The 21,427-nt window shown below is 48.9% G+C and overlaps 1 protein-coding gene across 1 annotated transcript in view; it reads left to right on the top strand.

Annotated features, from left to right (window-relative positions):
- The window catches only part of Pik3r5 (phosphoinositide-3-kinase regulatory subunit 5), a 65,911-nt gene that overhangs the window by 31,595 nt on the left and 12,889 nt on the right, over positions 1-21,427 (top strand). The window contains exons 2-6 of the mRNA XM_005349828.2: positions 7,036-7,151; positions 9,202-9,302; positions 10,143-10,211; positions 10,953-11,091; positions 19,261-19,330. Of these exons, the coding sequence (XP_005349885.1) occupies positions 7,049-7,151; positions 9,202-9,302; positions 10,143-10,211; positions 10,953-11,091; positions 19,261-19,330 (482 nt within the window). The 5' untranslated portion in view covers positions 7,036-7,048. The remainder of the gene's footprint in view (positions 1-7,035; positions 7,152-9,201; positions 9,303-10,142; positions 10,212-10,952; positions 11,092-19,260; positions 19,331-21,427) is intronic.

Raw genomic sequence — 21,427 nt, 5'->3', positions numbered from 1 at the left:
GCAGCCATGCATTTCTCTGTCTGCCTTACACAAGGGCAGTCATGCATTCCTCTGTCTGCCTCACACAAGGGCAGTCATGTATTCCTCTGTTTGCAACTCACTTGCTTACCCATCATAATTTGCTCAAGGTTCATCTGCAATTTAGTGTGTGTCAAACTGAATAACTACACACACACACACACACACACACACACACACACAGAGAGAGAGACAGAGACAGAGACAGAGACAGATAGAGGCACCTCGTTTGTCTGTTCAGTTACTCATGGATGCTTGGGCTGTGCCCACTTTTCGGCTCCTGTAACAAATGCCTCTGTGAACATGGCCATTCATGAACTTGCTTTCGGTTATCTTGAGCCCAAATCCGGAAGTGGAGTTGCCAGGTCATATGTCAACTCTCCTGTCCCTCTTTTGAGGGACCTTGTTGTTTTTCCATGGCTGCCGCACCGCTTCCCATCCCCAAAGCAGCATCTCATAAGGCCCTGGCTTCTTCACACGCTCACATTTGCTAGGTTGTTTTTTTTCCCCTTTACTAATAGCCAAGCTAATTGGTGTAGCCTAGGTTTTGAGTTGCATTTCCATAGTGATCAGTAGTGAAAAGTATCCTATGACTATGGGCGTTATTGTGTAGGTGGGGGGGGGGCATGACATATGTGTGTGGGGTGCACCTGCCATGGCCCTGGGCAGTCAGGGGACAATTTTGTGAAGTCTTTTTTCCTACTTTTCCTTTATGTAGGTTTCTAGGGATTGAACAAAGGTCACACGCGTGTGTGGAAATCGCCTGTTACCTAGTGAGCCATCTCATTGCTCTGAAATCCCTTTCGGGTGTTTATTAGCCTCCTGCATATTTATCTGGAGAAGGATTTGTTTAAGGCCTTTGTCTGTTGGGAATGGAAGGTGGTGCTGGTGATGGGGTCGAGTTGTAGGAGTTCTATACCTAGTCTAGAGTTTAGCCTTTCATCTCTCAAATGACAAGAAGCCTTTTACCCTTGACTGTCACCTTTCATGCAGTCTTGGTCCTTAGATCTAACTTACTTTTGTCTCTGAGGTCTAATTTGTCTGTTTTTCCTTTGTGACCTGGGATTCTTCAGTGTGTACCATCAGTGTTTGAATGAGAAGTGTTGCCCATAGTCTTAGGCATTTGAATGCTTGGCCCCTGGTTGGTGGACTTGTTTGGGAAGGTTTGGTGTGTGCTGCCTTGAGAGAGGACAGATGTCACCAGGGGTGATCTTTGGGATAGAAAAAAGCCTCACCTGTTTCTAGTTTGTTGTCTGCTTGGTGCCTGCGGTTTAGATGTGAACTCCCAGCTTCCGCTCCAGTTATCTGCCATGGCTGCCATGCTGTTCCCAGAATTATAGGCTCTGACCCTCTGAAACCGTGCGCCCAAATAAACTCTTCCTTCTGTGTGGCCTTGGTCATGGTGTGTTATCACAGCCGCAGGGATTACTAATAGAGGTGTATCTCCAGGGAGCCATCTACAAACCCAGGGGGATGTACCTCCTTCTGCTGGGTCCAAGAGTTTTGCAGTTTTAATTGTTTCTGTTTAGGCCGGTGATCCTTTTTGCAGTGCTTCTATACGACTCTGGACCTTCCGGCGTAATGAGAGGATGTGTGTTTCCATTTACTGTCGTCTTCTCTTCTGCCTCTCAAGTTTTGTTCCTAAAAACTGCTTTTCTTAAAAGTTCATTGCTTTTGTTTCTCTTGATGCTATTCAGCGTGGGCCTTTTCCCGAGAGCGTATCGTAATTTTAGAACGAGATAAGGTTAATTTCTCTGCTACTTTTTGCTCAATCACATTGTCTAATTCCTTTCGTTGTTGCAGCCATTTTTGTTGTTGCTCACTGCGGTTTCTATAAGCACTGAGTGGGGCTGGGAGGAAGTATGATGAATGTCGCCTGCTCGATCACTGGCAGGGATGTAGTTCTTGAATGACATATGCCTTATAAGATCTCACACCTTAGCCACACACTCAGCCTGCAATTATTCAGAACACCCAGCTGAGCAAGAAATGAACTGAAATAAAGAACTTCAGAGTACACAGACATGCAATAGTGAGCAATGAGACAAGTCAGACTTTCAGCCACTGTTCATACAGTGCTATTACCATGGTTACGATACCTAACGTAAATGTCAAAAACAATTATTTCAGCAACTGTAATCTTCCATAAAGTGTTTAATGCAAATCTGAATCTATGCTCTAGATAATATAGTGACACATCCTAAAGAGAGGGTCTAGGACCACAGACTCAGAAATCACCGTCAAAATGGCACGGGAAATCCTGGCCTTGCCAATACATTTTGAAATCTTGATGAAAAGGAATGATGTCAAAAAACAAAGCAGAATTCACAAAACAGACCTCTGAAAACCTGTTCTAGTAACTCTAGGAGAAATTAGAAAAGTGATTCAAAAGTACTTAGAGGGAAAGAGCCGAGAGCCTAGATGTTTCACGGCTGGCGGGAGGGTGTGCTCACCCGTCTGCCAAGGCTGCCAAGACTACCCGTTATCTGGGCTCTTGCTTCGGGCTCCCACTGTGTCTCAGGGAAAAGCCTCCCGACTCTCTTCAGGGTCCTCAGTAAGGTCGCCAGCCCTCTGCACTGGCTCAGAAGAGGAACTTGGACATGGAAGTGGCCACTGTTTAATGTTTCAACACTGCCCACCAGGGGAGCCTGCCTGACAGCCGCTGGCATTTTGCAATGGGGGCTCCTCTTCATGAGGGGATCCCAGGGTTGGGCATTAGAGCCTGAACAATTCAGGTCTTGCCTTCCAGGTGTTTGTAAAAGGTGTCATCCTACTGTCTGCTGTCCCTTGTTTTCCAGAGTCAATGGGGCTCTGCCCACAAGTCATAAAGAGTGGCTCGTGTCACTGAGTCATCAGGCCGTCTTGAACGTGCAGGCTCAGCACTGAGCACAAGGGCTGACCTGACCCACGAGGCCACTCTCATCTCTGTAGTTCTCCAAGGGACTCCTCCACTGAATTTCTACTGCTTTCCTCAGGCTCTTCGGGTCCAGCGTCCAGTAGATCCTAACTTTTAAAAATGCATTTATTTATTTTTATGTGCATGGGTGCTTTGTCTGCATGTATGTCTGTCTGTGCACCATGTGCCTGTCTGGAGTCCAGGGAGTTTAGAAGAGGTTGATTCTGTGAATACAGGCCGTTGTGAGCCACCAGGTGAGTGTTGGGAATTGGAACCCGGTCCTTTGGGACAGCAATCAGTTCTGATACCCACTGAGCCATCTCTCTAGCCCTGGATCCTAATTCTTAAGAGCTTGGACCAACACTTAGATAACCACAGTATGCCAGGGATCCCAGCACACCAGAAACTCTGCCCCAGGCTCTGAGGACATCTGGCTGTCCAAAGAGAAGACCTTGATCGTCTCCTTAGAACCAGAGAACACCGAGGCCACAGGAAAAAGGATGAAGAAGCCATGGGTTAGCAGGCACTGGAGATGTACTAGGGATGCTGTTGACACTGGGGGAAGGCTGCTAGTGGCAGACCAGGATACTGGGCTCTGATGCCTGTAAGGACAAGGACACAGCAGGAAAAGTGTCTACCGAGAAGACTCACATTTGTATCCTGACCATGTAAGACTAAGGCGACTCATGCTGGTCACCCCAGCAAGACCAGAAAGGTGGTGTAACATTCAGTTCACACAGTTTTATCCAACCTCCAGGCTAGAGAGGTGGAGCCCAGAGCCCCATTATGCTGTAGCATGTCCTCTCTCTGGCTAATAAGAGTGTCCATTTTCTGGAAGAGGCAGACTGGGCTGGGCAGCTGGTGTACACAGACATGTCATGGCTTAAGATATTCAGCAACTAGAAGTGTAAGCCCTGCCAAGCAAAATTCTGGTAACTGAGTTTTCCCTTGGAATGGGGCATGCACTGGCTTTTTTCCTTCCTTCCTTCCTTCCTTCCTTCCTTCCTTCCTTCCTTCCTTCCTTCCTTCCTCCCTTTCTTTTTCCTACTGCATCTTATTTGCAGAGGGACAGTGTGTGCATGGTTTAGAACCTAGACTTCCTGGCTCTACATTCTGGCTTTGCTACCTCTTAGCTGTGTTAACTCAGGCCAGCTGTTCTATTCTTCTGGGACACTAATTGCCCATCTTTTTCTCCTGCCTTGCTATTGTCCTGCAGAGGTGGTCCAGCCTTCCATCCCTTACTACTGGGCTTTCCTACCCTGTTGACAGTCTCCTGGACTAGGTTAGCAACACCATTTAAGTCCTGCTGTCTTTCTGGCGCCCAGACCCCTCCCCCCACAGTGGATGTGCAAACTGTCCTTCCTGCCTCTTCCCTGCTCCCAGCCAATGCTCCTGATGAACTGGGAGTAAACTTGGTGGTGCCTCAACTGGTAGGAGGCTCACATCCTCAGATATCCTTTTTAAATCCCTCAAGCCTTTGGTTTTGGAGGGGCTGCAGTCTTAAGGTGGCGGTGATGAGCGCACACACGCACTGCCATTCCAGGTTCGTGCAAACAGTACCAAGGTCATCGCAGCCCCGTCTAGCTGGCTAATGGAACTTTAAAGACTCATTTAATTTTACATTACATGTGTGTGAGTGCAGGTGCCTGAAGAGACCAGAGGTGTTGGATGCCCTGGATCTGGTAGTTGTGAGTTGCTGCTGTGGATGCTAGGAAGCGAACTTGGATCCTCTGCAGGATCAGTACGTGCTCTTGACCACTGAGCTACCTCTCCATAGGGCAGTAGGATGTAGGACATTCAGCGCTTTATACCTGGGGTTCAGGCTCAGCCACAGCTAGGGAGGAAGGAAAGTCCTACCTGTCCCCCTTGAACTGTTGGGAGCAGTGTGTCTTCTTTCTAGTTCTACCCTACTCCTGGTGGCCTACAGTGAGCTCCTTATCTACACCGACTTCCAGACACCCCTTGTGGAAAGTGAAGGACTTACTGGGGTGGCTTCTGGTCTCCCTCGGGAACTCGGCCTGCAGTCAATGGTGGAGCAGCTATGAGGGCAAAGACTGGGTCATGACATGGATCTCCAAGGTTGTCTTTATGAAGGGTCCTGGTGTTCTGGCTCCTTCCGCAGGTGCTATCAGCTCAGGGCTGACGAACAGACTGAATAGGTACTAGTGTTTGGACTGTAACTGAGGACAAGGGCTCAGCATGATCATTTAGTCACACTAGGTACCAGCACATCCCAAAATAAAAGAGGAGCCGAGCCCAGAAAATTGCCCTGTCTGGGGCAGTGGATTCTATCTGGTTCAAAGGCAAGCATGACGGTTGTTAGAAAAGGCCTTAGAGGTACTTTAAGGCCTCCCGGCATCACCAAGGCTAACATTCAGGGGCTTAGTCATGAATACTAAGCAAAAATTCTTCCGAACCCAGTTCACCATCCCAGCCTCCAGGGCCATGGGATCTGGGACAGGCTGTGTTCCACTGTCCTAACACGTGGCTCCAGAATCTGTCCTTAGCAAACTCATCCCTACACCCAGACCTTGGCAATACCCTTCCTCTCACATGATCCTAGGTATCCCTGTCTGGCTTTAAATCCCCTGTTTGGAGACCCTAAACGACCTAGTGTCGACTGGGCAGTGTCCCTCTCTCAGTATCACTCTCTCTTTTTCTGTCACCTTGTAGGAGCCCCCCATCTTGTATAGTTGATGGAGTTCCTGTTCCACCCAGGAACAAATGTCTGCTCTGTCCCGGGCACATAGAAGGCAGTCAGGAAATGAAAGGTGGCACAGACACGTGGGTGCCACTGTACCATCCCAGTTCCGTGGTGCATCGCTCTCTCGGTCATCAGTTGAGCAACTCACGAAGAGCTTACTTCAGAGAGTGCTGGTTCTCCCCCAGACTGGAGAGGCAGGAGGATTTGCCTAGGTCGGGACTCTGGGATCCGAGCCGACTGGGGGGGGGGTCCATCCCTCCCCTCTTTGCATGTCGTTTGCATGGCTCAGTTAGGAGGTTCTGCTTCCTCTTCTGGTTTCCTGGTTGGTCCTCAGATTCCCCAGAACTGTTCCAACCCCTGCTTTTCGGATGACCTGATGTGACAGGCTGGGAACAGTGTCTACAGTAGACTGAACCCCTGAGGGCAGGCAAGAGTGGCAGAGAGGGTTGCATGATACAGATCTCACTGCACCCTCCCCACAGCCTCTTGACATCCGGACACCGCCGTCTCCACTTCACAGATGAACAAACTGAGGTTTGGGGGAAAGCTCAGGCATTTGCCACAAATCTCATGACCAGCAAAAATCAGAGTCTGGTTAAGGTCTCACTCTCTGATGGACGCCACCACCTGGCTTAGTCGCTGTACTAAGCTACCTGCCATGACTTCTCAAGGACCCGGGGAGCCCTCCCCAGAACCCAGACATGGGGTTGGCCCTGTTGGAGGCTCTCAGTTTCCCTCCTGGTGTTAAAACCCCTTCTGAAGTGGCCCTCCTTGTGGCCCTCCAACTGAGCCACCGAGTTTCAGGAAAATGCAGAAGAGGGCCAGGCAAGGGCTCTGGATAGATGGCAAATAAGAGGTTAAGGTGGGAAGGACCTAGGCCTCAGGAAGGAGGATGTATGGAATGGGGATGGGGATGGAAATGTGTGAGGACAGAACCCCACCTTTGCTCTAGCCCTAGCACTGGTGTTGGGGTGCCCAGCATGTGGAGGGAGACCCTGTGGACTAGAAGACACAGGTCTGGAAAGTCACAAGAAAACCCCCACATGGTTTTGATTCCCCCCTGGAGGTCCCCTGCCCGAATATCTGAGGTTTGGTCATTCTCTGTACATCTCTGGGCATTTGCTAGACACTTGGCAACACTCCCTACTGCCTGATGAGCAGGCATGTCCCGTGTCCCCCTTGGTTCCTATTCTGTAACCCTCTTTTCCTTCTACTCCATGCTTTTCTGTCACAGAGATGCTTTCTCCTGCTGCACAGATGAACCTTCTGGAAGCTGCCTCCTCCCTGTGTGCACAGTGCCCAAAGTAGCCAAGTGGGCTGTGAGCCTCTGTCACTTTTACCACTGCCTTGCTCCCCTAGCCTGAAGTTCTCCAGGAAGGGACTCCAACAGGCTGACAGGTGTTTATCCTCCATGCAGGCAATGACTCAGGATGCAGCCAGCAGCCACAACGTGCACAGAGGACCGCATCCAGCATGCCCTGGAGCGATGTTTGCATGGACTGAGCCTTGGACGCCGTTCTGCACCCTGGTCAGGTAGGTCTGGGAATTGGGAGACACTGTAGAACTGAGTGAAGCCCCAGAGGCCAGGTATGGCACCCAGCAGATTCTGCTTCCATCCCTGTGTGCCTGGTGAGCAAGTCCCCCACACCTCACCTGGGCAGGAGGCAGGCACAGCCTCTGTTTAAAATTCCTCCCTAGCAGGTTCTCCTGCTTTCTCTCATAGTATCTTCCTCCTCTTTTCTCTCTTCCTATTACTCCTCCTTCCTTCCTCCTCCTCCTTCTCTTCTTCCTTCTCTTAGTACTGTCTTGTTTCCTTAGCATCTGTAGACACACAGAATAGAGCCTGCTAGAAACATAGCCCCTATCTCCAAAAGAGAAGCCAGGACTTCAGTCAGCTCTCCCCCAACAGTGTTTGCTTATTTCTAGTTCTTTCCACAGCCCTACTCTGCTCTTCCTTAAATAGAACAAAGAGAGGATCTCAGCCAGACTGCAGGGTGTCTGCAGACTGAAATGGTGGTGTCCCTGGAGGCTGGAGCCTACTTGTGAGGATGCCTTGTGCTACTGAAGGAACACACTGCCACTTAGTTCCCTGCTCTGAGACAGATATCCTCTACTGCTTCTTTCCTGCCTCAGGACCTTTGGACTTGCTGACTGGATCTCTTCCCTGGAGGCTGACCCCCTCTCTGCTCAGATGTCACCTCTGTGGACAGCTTTCTCTGTCCTTGGGAATCAGATAAATTTGGATTAACTCCCTCTGACTGTGCAGCCCTGTACATTCTACTTGTCTTTGTGGGACTCCCAATCTCTTGTCTGGGTAATGGGAATAATCACGACTAGAAGATGGGAAAGTGGGCAGAGAGAGTGTGTGCAAAGGCCCAGCACCATACCAGCTCATAGTCGGTGGTCAGTAAAGAATGCTTTTTCTTCTTCCTTTCTTCCCTAGTTTTGATGGAGTCAAAGTTTACATAGCATTGGGGTCAGGCATCGTTAAATTAGGAAGCATGACACTTCCTGCCTTCTGCCAGGCTGCTTTCCTATTGCTGGTTTCCCCCTCTCTTTCCTGCAGTACTCGGTGTTGAGTCTGATGTCTCATGAATGCTAGACAAGTGCTCTACCATCGAGCTACCACCCCAGGCCTTTCGCAAGTTTTGAAAACAAAAATCTATAGGTATATGGATACACTTCCAGGGGTTTGAAAGCTGCTCCTATGCCTGAGTAGGCTTGGACCCCCAGCTGCATGAAGGTCACATCCCCGTCCACCCCCGCTGCACTCACTCCCCACCCCACCTCTTTAATTTTTAGGGGTTTTCCCTTGCTGACTTCAGGGAAAGAGAGCAACCCATTAAGAAAGTTGGGGGAAGTCACGGTGACAAATGCTTGGAGCTTTTCAACTTAGTGAATCAAGCTTCCCCTTCCTGGGCTCCTCCACCAAACCCTCTTAGGGAGCCCAGTGACTGTGGCAGACTCTTCGCTCTTGGATCCGGGGTGGAACTCCTCATGGTTCCTGTCTTTATTCTTCTAGCGATTTCCACCTCTGGCCCACCTTCCTCGCCTCTGGTATGAACTGGCACCCACTATAGGAAAGCTGGGCAAGCGTGGTGGTGCAGCCACTGCAGTATCCCAAGGTGCCAGAGTCTCAGCAGATTCACTGGCCTCTGAGGGATCAGCCACCCTCATAGCTAGGGAGCTCCCAGCCAGTGCAGGAATAAGAAACAGGTCCTTAAGTCTTGTGGGCTTTTCTGTTTTGTTGCCATCATTGTTATTGCTACTCAATATAACTCGCTATGTAGCCCAGGCTAGCCTTGAACTATGTAGCCTACTGTGCCCCTTAACTCATGATCCAACTGCCTCAGCTTCCCAAACACTGGGATTACAGGCCCGTGCCCACCAGGTCCGGCTTTGTTATGTCCTGATGGTGCTTAGGGACTTTTAATGATGGCATTTCTCCAGGATCTCTTTAGAAATATTCAGGTATATTCTCCCACAGCAAGATTCCAGAAGAAACCCCCTTTCTCTACAGCCCTGCCTGTGGCTAGCCTGAGAGAGTGGAACTAACCACCAGCCTAATGTGTCCCTTATCTAGCTGGACTGTGTCTGAACTGCTGGAGCCTGCAGGAGCTGGTCAGCAGGGACCCAGGCCACTTCCTCATCCTCCTGGAACAGATCCTACAGAAGACCCGAGAGGTGAGGGTGACCCAGACGTTGGTGATCATAGCTAGGACCTGACTCTGTAGAGTCAAGACATAGGTCAGCTCTGAGGCTCCTGGACCAGCTGGATGGCTTCCTCAGATCCGGGAGCCCATCAGCCACACTGGGCACCCAGTCTCTCTAGGAAGGGTGTTCTCAGATGCTGCGAAGACCTGAGTTCAAGCTGCCTCTTAGGATAGGTGCTGCTTGTAAGTTAAGGTGTGGACTAGAAGGAGTGGGGTGGGGGCTTTACTGAACTCCTTTCTCAGAAGGATCCCCAGCAATAGTAACAAGGAAGGGAAAACGGGTTGGGAAGGGAAACTAAGGCCTCCTCTGGCAGCTCAGTGTGCACGCTTTTATGAATGCTGAACTGAACCGAGATTCCAGAAGGGGCCAAGTTCCCAAAATAGACTCCAGCTGTTTTACGAAGGGTTCTCTTTTAAGTTGTTTGTCTTTTTTAAAAATGAATGACTGAGCTGTAAAGACGATTCTCTCTCTTAGCTGACTATCCCTAGAAGAAAGTCCATCACTTAAGTCCGTTACTTCTTGCAGCATTTATATTATCCCTCTGGTATCAGAGTCACTTGGTGCCTTTGCTTGCTGATCACGAGCAAACCGCCTCAAGAGCCACGCCCTCTCTGGAGAGCTCAACTCCCAAACCCACTACCACGAAGCAACAAGGCGGAGCTTTGTGGAAGGGCTCGAGCAATAGTTGAGAGAGAGAAGGGCATGTCTGAATTCATCTGCTGGGTCAGCACAGCAGAGACGGTGGGCCATTCTCTATGCCTTGAGTTGCATGGTAGCCAAGAGACCTTGACCTCCTTGTCATCTCCACAGGTCCAAGAAAAAGGCACCTATGACCTCCTCGCCCCACTGGCTCTGCTTTTCTATTCCACCGTCCTTTGTGTAAGTCCGGGCGGGCCAGGAGCTGAGAGGGAGAGGGAGGAGTGGCCGCCATCCCGGCCGCAGGCCTCACAGCTCTAAGGAGAAACAGAGAAACTTGGGAGTGATGACACCACTGGGCTTTGATCTGATCCCTTCCTAACTCCACCCTGGGAAGGAAGCCTCTAGTCACTATAAATGGTTGCCATGGTGCCTGGTATCTCTGGGCTCCATGAGGAACCATGCCATAGCATGGTCATGGGAATGACATGGGAAGGTGTCCGTCGCCTCTTTCACCCTAGGGATCAGCTTTACCAGCTGTGGTCAACCCTGTTTTTCACCAGACCGGTGAACCAAATGACTGCTTATACATTGAACTCAGTCCACCCTAAGAGTAAAAATATTTGCCTCTCATGAGGATATTTACATATGAACAGCACACATGCTAAAAATGCTTCCTCAAAATGAGTGGAAGCAGTGACACCATTTATGACCTCCGAGTTGACAGCGTGTCAGAGAGGCTTCCTCAAGTGTTGGGTGAAACTATGTTTTATTTGTTGAAAACCAAGTCCGTTGCTATAGAGACACTCGGGGTACCATCTTGTCCATCTGTTATTCAGTCTTCTCTGACATTGCCCTGAGACACCGCTCCCAGGAAATGTGTGTCTTCTGTGGGGTATTCCAGAAAGGGAGTAGATGTCGTCCTGGAGTATAAATAAACTCTTCCTTACCTAGCTCATCTCTTACTGTCCCATCCCATCCTAGACACCACACTTCCCACCGGATTCAGACCTCCTTCTAAAGGCAGCCAGCACCTACCACTGCTTCCTGACGTGGCCGGTTCCCTACTGTAGCATCTGCCAAGAGCTGCTCACCTTCATTGATGCTGAGCTCAAGGCTCCAGGTGAGGAGCAAGGGGACCAGGGATCACATGACTAGGAGAACTAGCTTTTCTCTAACGTAGGGGCCACCTCACCCTTCCCCATGCCCTGATAAGGGGCTGGCAGTGCCCCCTTCACGGTGTACTTCACCATCACCAGATAGTTGGGCCTGCACAAGTTAAAACAGTCAATGTGAGAAGTGATTAAGGAAGGAATTTTCAGGGAGGCCAGAGCATTAGCCAGGGCTCTCCGGGGCTGTGCAGCTCACTCAGCAAAGTCTCCACAATAATGGCAAAAGGCCTTTATTTGCTCTCTTTGCCCTGGGAGCAGATAGGTAGTTGCAGGAATGACTTTCTCAGGAACAGTGCCTGCTGCTGGGAACGAAGGGGCTGGTAGTTGTCTTGGCCTGACAAGTAGACACGTGCGAGCAAGGACTTTGTGCTTCTGGGATCTTTCGTAGTTCGGATTTGAACAGTAAGGGGTCTTGAGGAATTGCGGACGCCATTTTAAGCCACGTTTATTTCTTTTGTGCGGGAGTGATGATGCACAAGTGTGCCTTGCTGTGCACGAGGGGGTCAGAGGACTGCTGGGAGCCAGTTCTCCACTTCCACCACGTGGGTCCTGGGGATGGAACTCAGGTCAGCAGGCTGGGCGGTAAGCACCCTTTCCTACTGAGCCATGTCAACCACTGCTGATGCTGTTTTAAAATGTGAATCAGAAGAAATCCATGACAGAGCAAGAGGAAGAGCAACCAAGCCTGGTTTGCTGGGAGACTGCCCCATACCAGAGTCATTGACCACGCGACTATGCCGGGGAAGTCATCTCAGTAGATGCTTCTAAAACATTTGCTTAGCTCGTTGATATTCAAAACCCCTCGATATATGGAAACTATTGCCACAGAAGTGATTTTAATATGGCAACAGCCTAGATGAACTGCTACAAGTGTTCCCTTTCAACTTGAGCATCCTTCTGGTTTTCCTTATATGTATTTTGCCTATGCAAAAAGAGACCAAAATTATTTCTTCATCTGGAAGAGGTAGCATTTTAATTTTATAACACCCAATGGCTTATCTAAGCCATGGACAGTCACCTGGATGAGTAAGCCACGTGGAGAAAATAAGAAGGTTAGCTTCCCCATTTACCAGCCCCACCCAGTAGGAAAACATCCCAGACTCTGGAGGCAGAGGAGGAGGGTTGTTCCAAGTTTGAGAGCCAGTCTGAGCTACAGAGTGAGACTCTGTTTCAAAAAGAAAGAAATAAAGGAGGGAAGGAGAAGAGAGGGAGGGAGGGGCAAAGGAAGCAGGGAGGGAGTGGGAACACAACTGAGATAAGATCTGAAAAATCTAAAATGGGAAGTGTGAACAGCCTACACAGAGAAGTCGGTGCTATAAAAGACCATTAATTGAAGAGATACATTGTGGAGTTGAACCAATATCCTAATAGCATCGGATATCATGAAAACAATGTAACCAAATCAAAGTAACAAGCTCATTTAAAATGGGATAACTAGAGCCTGTTTGAGATTATAAATATCAACTAGAGCCTATTTGAGATTATAAATAGTCTACAAAAGCATTTAATTATTCATTTGCTATGTGTTTATTTTAAAAAGAGAGATGACTGGGAAGGAGGTATTTGCATTACTAGATCTTTAATAATGCTAAAATTATTAAAATAGCACATATTGGAGTAGAAATAGATGAGTAAAACAGAAGGTAATATCTAGAATCAAGTTAAATACAAAAAAAAAAAAAACCTATGGTATGGCAAAGAGACACCCTGAAACCAGTAATAAAAACCTCAGTCATTTAGTTAATGGTACCAGAATCATTTTTAAAATGAGCTGAAAAATCTACCCTAAAAAGTGCAATACAGCAAAGCGTTGTTCATGCACACCTTTAACCCCAGCCCTCTGTAGACAGAGGCAGGTGAGCTCTGTGAGTCTGAGGCCATCCTGGTCTATATAATGAGTTCCAACCAGCCAGGGTTACATAGATAGACCATGTCTCAAGAAAAATAAAAATCAAAATGAGGCTCCATCTCAAACATAAAATAACTTGCAGACGAGTAAAAGATTCAAGCATGGAAAACAAGACAATAAAACTGGTAGAAGAAAACCGGTACCTGAACCTGGACTGGAGAAGAGCCGTGACACAGTCTTAAGACAAAACCACAGGGAAGTGTGAGGATCTAGAAGCATGGACTTGGAGTCTCTTCAGTGGAACATAAACCACACAGTAAAGTATGTAAGTGTGTGTATACACTGATAGAAATCATTTCAGACCTATGAATGTTCTTTTAAGTCAATTAAAAACACCGGCAGACTCATGTAAGCAAGGACATGCATGATTCATGTACTGAGTGGCCGAACAATCCCTACACACTAGGAATGTGCAGATGCAGAATTCGAGGGAGACATGCTTCCCCCTTCAGACTGGCAGGCTTTAAAAAACTGAAAATACCAGTATTGATGGGAAAAAGATCTGCGTTAGCTCCAGCATCACCTTTTGTGCTCTGTTCCATTCTGGAACTCAGTCCAGAAGAATACCCAAGGCTGTGCAAAGATGTAGCAGATGGACATTCATCAGATGTGTTCTTCCTAATCACTAACCAGTGCAAAGCCCCGAAGAATGACCGTGTCGCTAACCAGTGCAAAGCCCAGTCCTGAAGAATTACTGTGGTCCTGCAGATGGTAGTAGTTGTTTGTAGAATGCTATGCAGTGTTCTAAGATGGAGAAGGGGGAGATGGCTCAGCAATTAAGAGCAAACACTGCTCTTGCAGAGGATCTGAATTTAGTTCCCAGAACTCTCATAGGGCAGCTCACAGCCACCTCAACTCCAATTCCAGGGGATCTGCTGCCCTCTTCTGGCCCCCCAGCGCACCTGCACCCACAGGTACACTCGATCACACACAGACACTGTATACACACAACAGAAAAGTAAAATAAAAGTCTTTTTAAAATGATATTTAAAAGCAGCCACTTAGATAAAAAGATGTTGATTAACATCAGCTGACTGAAAAATCCACCCCCAAATACATTGTACATTGTAATCCTTTTGCTTTTCCATCACAATATTGACCAATTTGAGATTGTGTTTAGTATCAGCAACATTTTACTGCTGTCATATACAGTAAACACAAGCTGACATTCTAGCCCCCAAATCAGGGGTGCTAAAAAGCTCAGGCCTAAAATTTTCTGTTCAAATTCCATCGTAAAGGTCCATGACTTACTTCTCAGCCAGTCAACTGGTCTGTCTGCTCCCCGACTATTGCCATCTCTTCCCCCACAACCAGTCAGCACAAATAAGCAGAGCAGCTGGCAGGTGGGGCTGGCAAATCCTGAAGTCTTCTGATAATATGGTCCTCTCCATGCGGTGGGGACGTGGGTGGAGAATTTAGAGCTCTAAGTCCCCGAGAAGTCACTGCATCCAGAAAGATGCTACAGGCTATTCTTAGTAGACCATCTGCCGACCCAACTTAACACAGCATCCTAAATGGGCAACCAGTGTAAGGGCCATTTCTGTCATGGGCTTGTCTTGGCTTCTGGCTGTTGACTGGGGTCCCTTTCCAGGAGGCAAAGCTTTCCTTTCCTTTTGCGATCTTGAGAGAAAGGATTTAAGCTTTCAGTTGCCTTGTCAGGGCCTCCGTGCGTTCTGAGAACTGAATGGCTCCTTTATTTGAAGTAGTCCAGGGAGATGCTGTGTGGGGGAGGAATGTCACCTCTGGGGAGGCTGCTTCCCACTTTCAAGCAGAACCATCTAGCTACCCTTAGCTGGATGCACGCTATGACTTGAGATGTTTTGTGAGTTTTTGATCAGAAGCACTGTTCTCCTCTGCCCAGAAAACAGATGTGGAGAGGCAGGTGGAGGTGAGGCCATGACCCTAGGATAAAGGGATGCTAAGCTTGGGAGTCAAGAGCCAGACAAAGGAGCTATTGGTGGTAGAAATGGAGGCTGGGCCCTTTGCCTCAAAACAGGGAGGGCCCCAAAGTGGTCACTCATTGCTGAGTCCTTGGTATTTCCCTGGACTATGAGAGGTTTCAGACACACACACACACACACTAACGACCTGGAAGAAGTCAGATGCCAAGAGCAGGAAGTTCTCACAGACCTGCCCATCCCTCTGTGGAGGGCGAGCGGAACTGAAATAGGAACCTATGGCCTCTCCCGAGACTCGTTTCTAAATAGCTCAAAGGCTCCTACGGGTATATACTGAGCCTGGATCACCGTTAGAGTCCATTTGCTGCTGAGCCAATAGCAAGGTAGTGGAACTAACTGACTTCAAGAAAGACAGGAGAGTATCCAGGCATGGCCATGTATGGGCATTGACCCCAGCACTTGGGAAGCAGATCTCTGTGAGTTTGAGGCCAGCCTGGTCTACAGAGTGAGTTCTGGGACAGCTAGAGCTGCACAGAGAGACCCTGTCTTGAAAAACCAAACCAAACCAAACAGAACAGCAAACATGCTTGTGAGTTTTCTCTCTGCAAGGCTACCTCTACTTTCATAGAAGCCAAGCCCTAGTTCCCAGCAAGTTGTAGATTAAATACAGTTACTTTCTTCTGCATGACCTGGAAGCCGACTTATTAGGGAATGTCTTAGTGTGATTTTTGATTACTTATTCTGCACAACCCCTCCCATCCTCAGTAGGCCTGACCAAGGGGGGCCGTAGGAGAAGGTTGGGATAGAGACTAGGGAGCTTAAGCCCCTGAAGGAGAGGCCAATAGCTCTGTGGTTCCTTGAACTTGGTACCAGATCTCTGCGATCCCAAATCCTGGTTCAGAGTCTGCTAGTCTCTAGCTGGTAGGCCTTTTGGCAAGATGTAGAGCTTATGTAAGTCTCAGTTTTCCCATCTGAGCAATAGGCACACAGTGCTGCCTGTCTCTGAGGGCAATCCATAAAGTGCTGCTTCTACTGATTTCATCTTGCAGGGGGCAGTAAGCATCTAGATGCTGATAGCTTCAGAGACAAGTCCTGTCACAGTCATAAACAGAGATGACAAGGGACCTAGGGAGCTATGCCCTTCCCCAATTAAGTCTCAGAGACTCCAGTTGCTATGGAGACAGCAGCTAGTAGTCTCCATCTGTATGGAGGAAGTGCGTGATAATCGAAGTAGGACTTCCCTGTTTTTCTTGACTCCATTCCCAATGGCGCCAGCCCCTGAAGCCTATGTGTTTATTGAGCATGACTTCTTGCTCACATGCTAATGCAGAATATCATTCTTGCCTACCAAGGGCTGACCTGGAATCCTGGCTGGTGACACCAGCACCTTCCACGTGAGGCATTCAGCAATTTTCAAAGCATACAAACCTCAAGGATTATGTATCACCAGGCCACAGACACATGGGTGAGGAGATGAGCCATTTCCAACAAATACACGCATGAGAAATTCACTCCCCCTGCGCAGGATCCTGCACAGTTGCTTACCCTCTGAGTCTCCCCGTCAAAGGAGGACTTCTGCTATTAATGACAGAGATGCCATTACTGTGTGCTCACAGCGTGTTCAGCATGGCGAGTGTGGTCCCGTATGTCCTCAGAACAGCTCTTGGTGTGGCAGCCGGTAGACTCATTGTTCTGATGATGACACAGGAGCTGGGCAGCAAGCAGCTTGTCCACGCGCACACACAAACAAGTATAGGAACCTACGTTTCTGCTTAACTCCAAAAGCTGTGGTGAAGTCCTCTCCCATTTCCTTGACACCTTATTCCTACCGAGACAGCTGGAAGACCCAGCTGTTCCTGTCTTTCTGTCAGCACCATGCTCCTCTGGGGAAGTCTGTAAAGTCCCATGTCCTGTGTCGGTCTATCCTAGGATGTTCCCAGCTCAGGCCCTAGCCCACAGAGTACCCCCTAAACCCCTCACCTCATGTCATGCAGTAGAGGCCATCACCAGGAGAGGACAGAAGAGGTATCTTTAGGGTGGGGTTGGGAGTTTTATCAAAGGGTCACGTTTCTACTTGGAACTGTGGGTGTCATGATTATTCAGACAGGCCATTAGCTCAGAACACAGCTTTCTCTGGGTCAGGAGGTACCAGTGTTTCCCAAATATTCCCCTCTTGGTGCTTCAGAGTAAAGCAGGGAAGTACACAGGAAGCAGCCAGCACTCTCTATCACAAGATGAGGCGATGGAAATACTTTAACACGGGCCTAGGAAAGTAGCGTGAGGGGGTGGTCCTCATCGTGAATGTCACAGAAGAGTGACCACAGAGACTGCAGTTGCCAACAGTGCCCCAGAGTCCAAGGCACATAGACAAGGGAAATGGAGAGAGGCTGGGCAGTTGGGCTTGGGGCCAGGGAAAACACTTGGTGTGGGGTGCAGTGGGCTCAGAAGTCCACAGACTGGCTTTTGGGGGAACTTGTTATATTCAGGGACCGGGACTTTATGGCTTGGGGTGTGACTGGCTGTCCACCCTCGGTCAACAGAAGCAGAACTGGAAGTGAAGGTGGGAAGCCCTGGGGGGTGGACTGATCATGGACAAAGTTGGGTGAAACTCTGGTCATACAATTGTGAAGAACTGAGCTCTGCCTACCAGTGCCATGTGACCTGTGCAGGACTGAGAGCCTACGTGCAATCCCAGTGCGTGGGAGGCAAACCCAGGGAATCCCCAAGGCAAGCTGGCTGGCTAGGTCGCAGAACCAGCAAACTCTGGGTTCAAGTGAAAGACCCTGCCTCTGCCTATAAGGTGTAGAACCATCGAGAAAGACACCCTATGCCAACCTCTGGCCCCCACAAGTGCACACATACACTGCATGCACATTAATATGTGCATACATGTCCATAAGCATGCAGACATGCATACACACATACACAAGTAAAACACACACACAAGCAAACAAACATTAGGTAGAACTAGGGAGGTAGGGTACTTGCCTAACACACTCTTTCCAGCAAAGCACACAAACACACACACACACACGCATGCGCACGTGCACGCACATGCACACACAGACGCGCGAAAAGGGAAATAAAGTCAGAAGAAGACTTGCTTGTTTGCTTGCAAGAACGTTAGTCTATACTGTGTCGCCCTGGCAGAAGGTGTGGTGGGGTCGAATTTATCTTTGCAAAGTATGGGAAGGGCCACTAGATGGCACCCCGAATCCTTAGACTTAAGTAGAAGCCCCTGTTTTAAGGATGCCATTAGCAAAGTAGACCTAACCTTAACATCTGTGACAATTGCAAAAATCAAACATCACACAAAAGGCCAACGATAAAAATAATTAGGTCCCAAGTTAGAAGAGCACGATTGGTAATTTCCTGCCATTTATTAAACAAAATTCACGGCCTTTGTGTTTGTTTAGAGTTCTCTTGACTTTCCTGCATCCTAGGGGAATTCCCTCCCGCTCCTCAGCTCAGTCCCGCCAGGGGTTCCCTGGGCCCAACAGGGACTTCCTTGTGACTATTTCTGGATGTTGTTTCCTTTCAAGGTGTTTGAAGTCGCGGGGGAGGAGAGGGGCAGGCTGTAATGGGGACTGAGCTTCAGAAAAAGCAGGCACTGGGCAAGACCTAGGTCCCCGAGGTGGTGTGGGAAGCCAGGCAGAGAAGAGAGCAGAAGGGTGCTGCCTAGCTAATCTGGGGCTGAGTGTGAAGGCTGATGGGTGCCTGGCACACATCCTTCCCCTCTGCAAGAAGACACCAGGCGTGAGTCACACTGTGCAAGGATCGAGGAACTATTTGACAGCCTCCTGGGCCTCTCTCCCTTCCATGACGTTCCGCCCCCCAGGAAGGCAAAGCTGGTGAATCTCAAGTGGGTCTGGGGCTCAACTATGAGCAGCTACAGAGGTGTCCCCTTTAGCTGTCTCTTCAGGAGGAACTGAGGACCAGGGTCAAACGACTGTGTCTGCTCAAGGCCATATGGGAGAGCCAGAATACAGGAGGGAGACAGAGGACTCTAACCTTACATCCCTTTCTCTCCTGCTGCCTGCTCCCGATCTGGGGGCGGGGCCTGGACAAAGTGGTCAAGAAGGGGCAGGGGGCAGCTGGAGGGACCCAGGGTGGCTTTGGTATGAAGGCAGAGGTCACAGGGTATGTGTTACAGGTGGAGAGGGACCAGTCCACATAAGCAAAAGCCTCATGGGCCCCTCCCAGCCTGACTGCCCAGCCCGACTGCCCAGACCTGGCTTGTAGGGAAGCCCAGGAGCATTGCCTGGGGACCTAACCTACCTACCCTCTCCCCTGTGTTCTTTGTTGGTCTACAGGGATCTCCTACCAGCGGCTGGTGAGGGCTGAGCAGGGCCTGCCCATCAGGAGCCACCGAAGTTCCACTGTGTGAGTGTTCTTGGGGGAGGGAGGACCAGGGCGAGGACCCTCCACTCTTTCCCATCCTCCTGCATCCAGCGCTCACCCATTACCAATGGGTCACCAACCAACAAGGACTCCTGGGAACTGCGACAGCTATGGTGGTGTTTTGTGCCTGAATTCCTTTATCCGGGCTTAGGGTCTTCCTTCAGATTGATTTTTTTAAAAATATTTATTTTTATGAGTGTTTTGTCTGCATGTGTATCTGTGCCCACAGAGGTCAGAAGAAGTATCAGATCTCCTGGGGCTGGAGTTATGATTGGTTGCACACTACCGTGTGGGTGGGAATCGAACCTGAGTCCTCTGGAAGAGCAACCAGTGCTCTTAACTGCTGAGCCATCTCTCTGGTCCTCTTCCTTCAGATTCTAAAAGAAAACAAGGACACATTACGTTCTTCATCTCTAATTTTCAGGTGAAGAGATTGGAGGTCAGAGAGGCCAAGGAATTTCCCCGGGATCACACAGTTAGCGAGTGTCTGAGTCAGGATTTGACTGAACCTTACTTAAGGACCCCTGCCTTTCCCATGGTGTCTTTCTCCTGTTACTAAAACCAAGCTTTCTATTTTCTTTTCGGTCTGGATTGATACTAAAATATACACTTTAAACCGGGCATGATGTCACATACCTGCAATTCTCGCTTATAAGACAGAAGATTGTAAGTTAAAGGCCAGCCTGGACTACATAATGAGACCCTATCTTGAATTAAAAAAATCATTTGACAGCCTGGCACAGCAGTGGGCAGAGTTTCATGACGCTTAACGCTATCACTCATAATGACTTCTGTACTGTCCTTACTTATTAACTTATTTAATTATTGCCCCAAACTTGTCATGTAACAGACGCCAGCTTTGAACTCTTGGTCCCCTGCCTTCTCAAGTGCTGTTATCCTATTCCATTTAAATAATAAGATTTGACTTGGACTCCGCATACTGATGCTATCTCCACCTCTAAGTCCTGGGCTGCAGTGTGTGTGTGTGTGTGTGTGTGTGTGTGTGTGTGTGTGTGTGTGTGTTGGTTTGAATTATTTTTGAGACAGGGTCTTGCACTGTAGCTCAGGCTAGCCTCTAGCTTACTATGTAGCCCCATCTGGCCTGCAATTTGTGTCAATTCCCTGCCTCAGTCTGCTGAGTGCTGAGACTTCAGGCAGGAATCGTCACACCTGGCTCTCTTGGGTCTGTAGTTGGAAAAACACTAGAGAATGGGCCCATGCTGAGGACTTCTTTTTTTTAAGGTTTATTTATTTATTTATCATATATACAACATTCTGCCTGCATGTGTGCCTATAGGCCAGAAGAGGGCACCAGATCTCATTATGGATGGTTGTGAGCTACCATGTGGTTGCTGGGAATTGAACTCAGGACCTCTGGAAGAGCAGCCAGTGCTCTTAACCACAGAGCCATGCTGCATCATCTTGATGTGCCAGAAACCCAGGGACCCAGGATCGACCTCTCTCTCTTTCTCCATCCCTTCCCTTCTCCCTCCCCCCCTCCCCCCCTCACAGACACATCACACCACTGAACACACACTGCTTAGGCGCTTGAAACACACTTCTAAGTTAAAAACGAGCCCACAGAAAGCCTGTGGCGGATGCTGAGAAACAGAGAAGGTAGAAAGTTTGGGCAGTCAGTCCTGTACTTGCCGCAGATCTGATCCTAGCCACACAGCAGGTGCCTGTAGCCATGCATAGTACCGAATCCTCTGCATGCCAAGAACTTTCACCTGCGAGAACTTTTGGTGTCTCTTTGGCATATCCCAATGCCAGCATGTGCCTTGGTAAAATTATTAAGAAGCATAAGGATCACTCGAACGCAAACCCTGCAGTGCCTGGGTGACTCATATGGTCATTAAGGCTGACTTAGTGACCGGTGGGCAGGCCGTGTGTAGGGTGGATATGCCAGACAAAAGGAAGATTTGGGTCTCCAGCAAATGGAACAGGACTGTCTGGGGTTTAAAATCATGAATTGTTTGTGTAGTAATAGGAGCCGTGGGCTGTGTCCCGCCACCCAGTTAGCTTTACCCGAAATAATTACACGGACACTGTATTCTTTTAAACACTGCTTGGCTCTTT

This window comes from Microtus ochrogaster, chromosome 7, assembly GCF_000317375.1.
Source record: "Microtus ochrogaster isolate Prairie Vole_2 chromosome 7, MicOch1.0, whole genome shotgun sequence".
Taxonomy (NCBI): domain Eukaryota; kingdom Metazoa; phylum Chordata; class Mammalia; order Rodentia; family Cricetidae; genus Microtus; species Microtus ochrogaster.
The sequence above is the reverse complement of the archived record's forward strand: the minus strand, read 5'-3'. Positions and strand labels throughout refer to the sequence as shown.